The sequence below is a fragment of the Ammospiza nelsoni genome, chromosome 10, assembly GCF_027579445.1.
Source record: "Ammospiza nelsoni isolate bAmmNel1 chromosome 10, bAmmNel1.pri, whole genome shotgun sequence".
Taxonomy (NCBI): domain Eukaryota; kingdom Metazoa; phylum Chordata; class Aves; order Passeriformes; family Passerellidae; genus Ammospiza; species Ammospiza nelsoni.
In genome coordinates this window covers 12389985-12398714 of record NC_080642.1, presented here as the reverse complement: position 1 = coordinate 12398714, position 8730 = coordinate 12389985, and the positions used below count along the sequence as shown (strand labels likewise).

At 45.6% G+C, this 8730-nt stretch overlaps 1 protein-coding gene across 2 annotated transcripts in view; it reads left to right on the top strand.

The window, feature by feature from the left end:
* The first annotated feature begins 3247 nt into the window (after positions 1 to 3247).
* ACAP2 (ArfGAP with coiled-coil, ankyrin repeat and PH domains 2) overlaps positions 3248 to 8730 on the top strand; it is a 63806-nt gene continuing 58323 nt past the window's right edge. For both annotated transcript variants that reach the window (XM_059478978.1, XM_059478976.1), the window contains exon 1: positions 3248 to 3395. In XM_059478978.1, coding sequence (XP_059334961.1) covers positions 3343 to 3395 — 53 coding nt within the window. In that variant the 5' untranslated portion in view covers positions 3248 to 3342. The remainder of the gene's footprint in view (positions 3396 to 8730) is intronic.

Sequence of the window (8730 nt, the reverse complement as noted above, 5' to 3'; positions counted from 1 at the left end):
AGCTGTGGAGCAGATCACTTGTGCTTTGTGCTGAGTACCCACGGGTACTTCACACCTGCAGTTAAGGTAGCTCTTACCCAAGCTAATGCCCTGCCCTCCTTAAGCCCCCACTTTCTTGTGTCCAAGGCCATTTGGTGCTCACCAGGGCTTCTTTGTACCTTACAAGGTCTAGAAAGCATTTTGTTTAACAAACACTTTGCTTACTTCCAATAAAGACCTTTCCTGTAATGGCTTCCAAAATCCTAAATGAAATTAGAATGTAGTTTTCAGGGAAGTACAAAAATGCATTAAGATGGTTTTAAATGAACCACATAATGTATAGTCCCTTCATCACTCAGGTGATTTTGAGCTGCTTGGGTGATCTCCCTTTTTCTGTGCCACTAAGCACCTAAATTCCAAGTCTGATGCTATTTTGAAACTTGATTTAGTTTGGGGTTTTTTAAAGGCTTTATTCTCTGCATTTTCCTCAGTGCTCACAGAAATTCTGTTCACGGTGCTTCTTTATCTTCCTCAGCAGAAGTGCAACCCAATGTCCTTGACACTGCTTCTAACTGAAAGGCTGGTTTACTTAATTTTCTGTGCTTACACTTTGATGCATTTTAAAAGCTAAATCGGATAAGTTTTACTTTGCAGTAGCTCCAGAAACTCCATATAGCATTTTTTACAAAGGGATGTCTGATTTCCCTCTGCTTGAGAAATACCAGCTAGAGTTCCCTGCTGAATGGGGACAAGAGAAGAAATGTGTTTTCTCTTTTTGCATTTGATGAGGACTTAGCTTGCCTGCACATCTTCAGGTGCACATGGCAAATGCTCATGTGTACAATACAGAGTGGTGTAAAGAGGAAACAAACACAGCACTTACTTATGTGGACAGTGAGCTCCACTGCACCATCATTGTGAATCTTCTTGCACAGGTTTAAGTCCTCAAGCTGTATCCTGTTTAGAGAAAGCATTTTCAATATGCTTCCATTGGGAAGATCACTTACAAATAAGAGCCTTAACTCATGTGTATAGATTTTATGTTTTCTGTCCATAGTTTCTTTCCTACCAACTTGTACAATTCATGGAAACTGCAGATACTTTTTCCACAGCTCACTGTCTCATGTGAAACTTGTACATCTTACCAGAACTCTTTGTTTCTGTAACATGCTTTTTTTGTGGTATTATGATGCCACCTCACTAATGTAATTATTTTGTTTGAAACCAGTGTTAAGTGTCACAACATAAATAAAACCATTGTTTCCATTACTACCTTATCACACTAATACTAATCTAATGTTTGGCTTCTTGGAGCTCTTCAGAAGAAACTGGCAACTAAAATTTGCAGGTGTGTTCACAGATAAATTCTTAAACCAATATTGTAATTTCCTCATGACTGTAATTTATTGTAACTTTGATGTATATTGGTTTGTTCACACAGTTCAGATTTGCTGGCTTGCCTAGACCTGAGGGTAGATCTGGTAACCTAAGTAATGAACTTGAGATAGTAACACAGAAAAGGTTGCATTTTTCAAGGTGTTTTTCTTTGTGTGTTTTAGTATTTAAGCACAACTGATCTGTCTCTTCATGGTCAACACTGAGTCATCACTCACTAGCAGGGAGTAATGGAAAATGACTAACAGCAGCTACTTAGGAAGTAAAACTCTTCCTCAAAACAGAGCTGGGCTCTTTTCAATTGCATACTTCAGTTGAAAAGTAAATTTCACAACATAAATGCAGCCTCGGTGATATAAATATTAACATTCTGCTTTTCCTGAGTGGGTGTGACTTGAATGCCTAATCAAAATAGTGGTAGCTTGGCTAGTTTTGGTGAGGGACAGCTCACAAAAATATACAGTTGTACATCTCTGTAACTTGTAGTTTGGTTCTGACATTTCTGACAGTCTTAGGACATTCTAAATCACAACTGACTGAACCAACAAGTGTCCCTCTGCTTCTGTGAAAGGACACCTTAAAGAAGTTGTTTCCCTCCTTCCATGTTGACTGTTTTTCATTGTAGCACTGAAAGTGGGGGAGAGAGAATGGGAAGAATATGAAAAAACAAGAGATAAAACAAGAGGTGAAACGTAGTGCAGATGCTGGGGTGTGAAAGCTGCAGGGGGTAGGGGACTCGCTGGAAGCAGGTATGGCAGCTTCTGTCAGCTTCTCAGCAGAGTCCCTGTGACTGCGGGATGGAGCCTGTGACCTGGGACTGCTTCATCTTTGACAGCAACTTCTGCTCTGCTGCTTCTTTTGAGGAGAAGTGGGGCTGGCTGGTGCTCCTGTCAGTTTTACATCTGGGAACATTAAGCAGCACCTAAGTAGTTAAAGATATTTTTCTGTAATCTCTTAAACGAACAGAAATCCACAATGTTCTGCTGTTCTTCACTGCAAACTGGAGACTGCAACATGGTCCTGCTCACTCCAAAATATGATCTGCTCTAGTTCAAAAAGTATTCTCAAAGGTTTGGTAAGAAATCCAAGCATGCACGCTTCATAGTCGTTGACAGGAAAACCTGCGGTTTGCGTTTCTCCTTCAAAGACTCCTTTGAGTCTCCCCCACGAGTTATTTCCTCTATCTAGAAGTGAAGCACACGGAGAGTACCGGGGCTGGCTGCCTCTCCCCGCTGGTGGCACCCTCAGCAGGACCCGCGCCCGTCCCGCCGCCCCCTGCACGGCGCGGGCTCGCTGGGCCCGGGCTCGGGGCGGAGCCGCCTGACGGAAGCGGCCGCTCTCCACCCGGTACAACTGCTCGGGGCCCGCCCGGGCCTTCCCGCGCGTGTCTCAGCCCCGAGGGGGACATCCCCCGTTTAATGAGGAGCTGTAATTTAAAACCGCCAAGCAGGTACCGGGCTGAGCGGGGCCCGCCGCCACCCGGCCCGCTCCGCCCCATGCAGCGTCACGGCGGCGAACGCCGGGCCGGGCTGCGGCCGCAGCGATCCGGGCAGCTGCGGCGATGGAGCTGCCGATTGGAGCGACCTCCTGCCCATTGGCGGCCCCGGCTGTCACTCTGAGCTTGCTGGGGCGGGAGCAATCGCTGCGGTGCCCGCGGTTGGCTGCGCCGTCTGAGCGGCCGCGCTTATTGGACCCTCTGCCTACTGAGCCCTCCTCTCTCGCGTTGTGATTGGCCGGCGCGCCCCCCGCTCTCGCGGGCAGTCGCTGCTGGCTGCCCGGGCCGTCAGTCGCGCCCGGGTGGGGCGGGCGCAGGGCCCTCCGGCCGCCGCCCCCGCCCCGAGCACCGCCCCCGCTCCGCCCCGTCCCGCCCCGCCCGCCGGCCCTGGCCCGGTCTCGCCTCGCCCCGGGTTCGCCGCGCCACCACCGCCAGCAGCCGCAGCAGCGGAGGCAGCGGCGCGCCCCGCCACCATGAAGGTGACCGTGGACTTCGAGGAGTGCCTGAAGGACTCGCCGCGCTTCAGGTGCCGCCGAGAAAGGGCCGGGCCGGGGTCGTGCCGGGGGACAGGAAGCGGGGCCGGGTGTGTGCGGGGCGGGCCGGGCTGTGCGGACGCTGGGGGTGACAGGTGTGACGAGCTGCTGGCAGCCGGCCCTCAGTGGAGGGGCGGGCAGGAGCTGTGTGCGTGCTGCCGTGGTGTGGGGGCTCTGAGGAGGAAGGAGAGGGCGGTGTGGGAAGTGCAGGGAAGAGGGGCAGCGTGTGCGGGGCTGGGTGGGAAATGTGCGAGGCTGCGGAGGCAGCGCCGTGAGCACTGAGCACTGCTGGGGTCACGCCTTGGACGAGATGGGGGTGAATGGTGGCGGTGCAGGCAATGCTGCTCAGCCGAGCAATGTCAGCTGAGACTCGGGCTCAAGAGGGTGAACTCTGTGGTGGTCTCTCCTCGGAACACTTCAGTTCCCTGCCTCTGTTCCGTGGTCCGGGTTCGGTGTGGCCGCTGTTGGGGTGCCAGTAGCAAACAAGCTCAGTATCGTCTCACTTCCTGTTGTCAGAGCAAGGCACGCACTCCTTTGTTTTTTCCCAGTCGAGTGACCAGTTGTCTATCATTGCTGTAGGGTTATTTCTGCTTATGTCAGGCAACATTTCCCTCAGTCTTCCCTTATGTTTTTACCCATTCTGTATATGTATTTTACACCGTTGTATCTAATCAACACAATTGTGCCTCTCTTTGGGATGTGTGGCTGGTGTGTGCCTACATTCACCCGGTTTCTGTGCCTGGTATTACCCTGCTAGATGCTGGAGACACAAACAGCTCCATGACGTGATGTGTCACTGCTGTGCCCGTCCTGTCCCACACCGAGCTCATATCTCAAGCGCCTGTGGCTCTGTGGTGAGCTCTGGATGTTGAGGGAAATAGTGCTGCTCTTCCTCTGCTCTCTGCCTGGATGTTCACGCCTCCTCTTTGTATCAGCTTTAGCAATCCTGTGGTATCTGGGATGTAGAGGAAGTTGGAGAAGGAAGGTTGGTTGAATGGCTTACCCTTGGCAGAAGTTGGAGTTCCTGTTCTTCCCTCCTTTGCTCCTGCCTCTGCTGCCAGTTTGTCGCTGGCTGCTTCTCCCACGAGTTTTTGGTGGCTGTGACGTGTGTTGTTGGATCCTTCAGTGAGCTGGGTGCCCTGGCAGAGGAGGCTGGATGGTTCTCTGCCAGGTTAGTGAGTTGTGTCAGCCTCTCAGTGGGTGTGAAACCTACCAAAGCTTATGGGGAGTAGAGAGAGGAAACTTCACTGCCAGGAGCAAGGCTAGAGGAAGGCAGTGGAGAGTGAGACCTCCCTTAGGGCAGCAGGCAACTTTTACATTGGCTTAGATGTTTCACAAACCTTTGTCCTGAGCTGGACATGCTTGCTAGTGTATATAAATTCAGAGACAACTGTATGTAGTGTTGGTCCATCCCATTTGGTGGCAATGCAGTTGTAGATTGGCATAATTTAACCACAGAACTATACCAGTAGTTGCATTATTTTAGTTACTCTTACCTGCTAAAGTACTAAATACACTTGAACAAACAAGAAGTTGTGACTAAAATTTGTGAGTAGAAGTGTGCTGCTGTTTCTTCAAGGTAAGTCATACTAGTTCATTTGAATTCACTTTGTAGCATTTTCCTTTTGCCCCTCTTGATTCCTTTCCTTCAAGGAAAGAATCTGGAGAAAATCCCTTGTTAGGGTCTTCTAGTACTTCATGGTCTTTTTCCCAGTCTGATACTACTACCTTTGAATAAATTGCAGAAAACCTTATGGTGTATGCCATCAAAACATCCTTCCAGCCTTTAACTGATAGGAAATGGTTAAAATTGCTAGGCAGAATTCCTGTAGTATTTCTCAAAAAGTTCCATATCTTTCATTATTAGTCATCAATATTTGCTGTTATAATTTTGGTTATTCTTAATATTCATATAAATTACCCAACCCAAAGTGTAGAAACCTTCTGAATGAAGGTTACTGCAGTGGTTTTATTGAGGGCTGATTGAGACACTAATGTAGAGCAAGGTCATGACAGAGTCCTGTGTTCTTGTAGGGGGTGGTGTGGACATAAAGCAGCTTCTTTCTCTGTGTTCCTGTAGCAAAGCTGAGCTGCAGCTCTCTCCTGACCTTGCTGAGCAGGAGGGTGTAGCTCTGTCCTTCCTGTCAGTATCCCTGTCAGAGCTGTTGAATAAAACTGTGGGGAGGTATGTAATGAATAGAAATGTCACAGGTTACTTTCTTATGGCTGTGGTGATAACTGGGAGGGCACGGGTGAATCAGAGTTCCTGAGTCACTGAATCCCTGTCTTCATGGGGAACTATTTAAATCTTTCAAAACATGCTACCACAGGCAGCTTCAGCCACATGGCTTTCCTTGCTTATCTATTTCTTGTGAAGTTCATATTGATATTTCTTGGCTTTGAGTTTTAATTGGGCCCCAAATCACAACACCTAAGGTCTGCTTCCTTGCTTAAAGTGCTTGTGGAGGGATGGTGGTTTGTAGCTGTTGAGGTGCTGATATGTGATGAGATAATAATGGCTATAAAGACTCACATCAGAAGTATGATGAGTTATTTCATAGCAAGGCATACCAGTTTTTTTTTCACTCTCCAGTAGATTATAAAGAAATCTCTGAATTACAAAACCTGAAGCAATAATGGCTTATTGTATCACTAGATTTGTAAACAACTTACAAACAAATCAGTTTGTAGTTGAAGACTTGATGCTTAAAAACTCATTTTTGAGGTAGTGGGAAAGGCTATGAGTTCAGGCACACTTATGCCAATGTGTAGTCATGTTTTTTTCTAAACTTGCTTTGAAAATTGTCTTGCTGAAATTACATGCTTTTCTGTCATGATCCCCTCTCCCAAAACATGGGCACACCAAAGAGCTGCTGAGGAAATGCGTTTGCAGTTCATGGCAATGACTTCCCATCAAATGAAGAAGTTGGCTGAGGAGGGGCTTTGGAGCAGCCCTTGAACAATAAGAACTGAGCTGTGCTGGCAAGTTCTGTGTACATAATCATGCATTCCTGCAGTAGTTTTTAAATATGCAAATAGCATTGTGAAGTAATTCTTTCTCCTTTAAACAATGAGAGTTTAAGTTTCAGAGTTTAATGGAACAGGATTCTACTTTGCTGTTTCATTTTCATTTTTTCTTCTTCTACCTATAGAATGTTTTTTCTCAATGAGTTATCATTGTAGCAACCACATGAATCACTGGAACTAAATTACTAGAAAGGAGAAGCAATTTTAAGTGATGTGGAAATACAGCTGCTCTAAGTAGCAGTTAACAATTTTGATAAACAGCAAATAATAGAAAAAGCAAAATTCAATTGCTTGTAATCTGTGCAATTGTAGAACTCTCTTCAAAAACATTCCAGCTGATCCAGGCTTTAATAAAAAGCTCTGTGTTTTTGAGATAATTTCTTTGTCCTTATCTGTCACTGTTGCCAAAGTTTAAATTTTTTTTTGCATTTAAATTTCTATTCATTTCCTGAGACCCCAGCTGCAGAACAGATGATGGGTGAATGAGGTAGATGAAAATATAAATGAGACTGTTGTCAATTACCATTCTTAGTAAAAGTATTTTTGGGTAGTTTCTGGGTCTAACTGTGGTTCTACTGTATTCCCTTCAAAGGGACTCATCTGGGGAGTGTTCCGTGTTGCCTGAGCTGAAGCCCTGCTCTGGGGGCAGGCCTGTGTGTGAGCCTGGCTGGTCACTGGGGTTCCCTGCTATGTGCTGCCTTTCTTCTCCTTCTTTGGCCCTGCTCTGTCTGTGTGGGGCCAGCTGAGCTGCACCTCATGCTTATCCAGGAGATGCAGGTTGAAGAGGTCACTTGTGCCACTTTCTGGCTTTCTAGATTTATGATGTATATTTTCTCACTTCTTTTGCGCTGTATAACCAATGGTTTGTCACTAAGCATCTGTTTCCCAAATAGTGGTAAACATTTTGTCACTTAAACTATGAGTAATATAAGTAACTTATTTAACCTATTTGGAGTATGTTGTGTTCAACAGTCAGAGAAATTATCAAAAATGCCTAACCCAAAGATGCCTAAAAAATATGCTTTGGTCTGCTCATTACCTTCTGGAGAAAATGTAAAGATAGGACCATCAGGAGAGCAGTCCCTTCAGCTGCCGTGGGAAGGTGCTGGAGGCAGCTGCTTCCCGGCCTGCTGTGAGGGGCACCAAACGCTGGTGTTCAGCCTGGGCTTAGGGCTCAGCGTGGATGTGGCTCCACTGAAATCTCTGGGCTGCTCCTGGGGGTGAGCTGAGCCACATGGCAAGTGTGAAATGGAATGAGACCAAGAACTCTGCGTACAAAATCTGGTTTGCTCAGACTTACCTAGCTGTTTTAGAATGAATTTCCAAAGAAATGTTTGGTCTGGGCTTTCTGCCCTTGGTGTTTGGGACTGAAAAGCAAGTTTGTAACGTGCTTGGCAAGGGAGGATGGAAACTATTGCAGAAGAATAGGAAAAAAGATACAATAAGTCAAAAGAAAAAGCTGCCAAGCATTTCCTTTGGAGTTTGCATTTAGCATATTTCATACTTACGTGGTTGATAATTTCCTGTATGGGACTGCAGAAGTGCACTTTTTGTAGCTGCAGTGACGTGCAGGACAGTCTAGGAGGGGTGTCAGTAACTTACACGTGTACAACATCCCTGTCCATGCTGCTGGGGCTCTGCTGGAGTTAAACTTAGTTCAACTGATTCTAGGGTTCTAATTCTGCACTTTTGTGGGGATTGCAGTGACTGTCCTGTTCTGCTCAGGCTCTAGTCAATGGATTTATTTTTAAGTTTGTAACTATGCCTTTCAAATGTACATTAAGGAAATGATTGGCCTAAAGAAAAGGGGATGTATTTGAGCACAGTGTGCAATGTCAGAGCATTTTTTTTAGCGAAATTGTTCAAGAATAAAGAAGGTTCATTGAAGATCACTCTCAAATATATCTCTGAAAAATCTCTCACACTGAAATATCTGAAAATATCTGAGAAAACTTAGTAGTAAATTGTTAACAATCCTTCCTAATGGAGATTAGAGAAATGTCCTGAAATCAGGATGTCTTCATTTGGTTAGTGCATCTACATTTTAAAAATAACAAAAAGTTGGCTGGCACAGTTATGAATAACAAAGGATAGGGTTATTAAGTTTGATTCTTTTTCTTTATTGTTTGATTATGATTTATATTAACAAGAGCAAACTAAAAAATCTTAGCTCTATCTCAAATTGCTAATAGGAACTTAAAATGTTAGCTTCCTCAGTTTTGGTCATTTTACATTTTTATCTGGAAATATTTAAAAAAACCCCACAGTGAGAAGAGAGCTTATAGTGAAAGTAGAGACAAA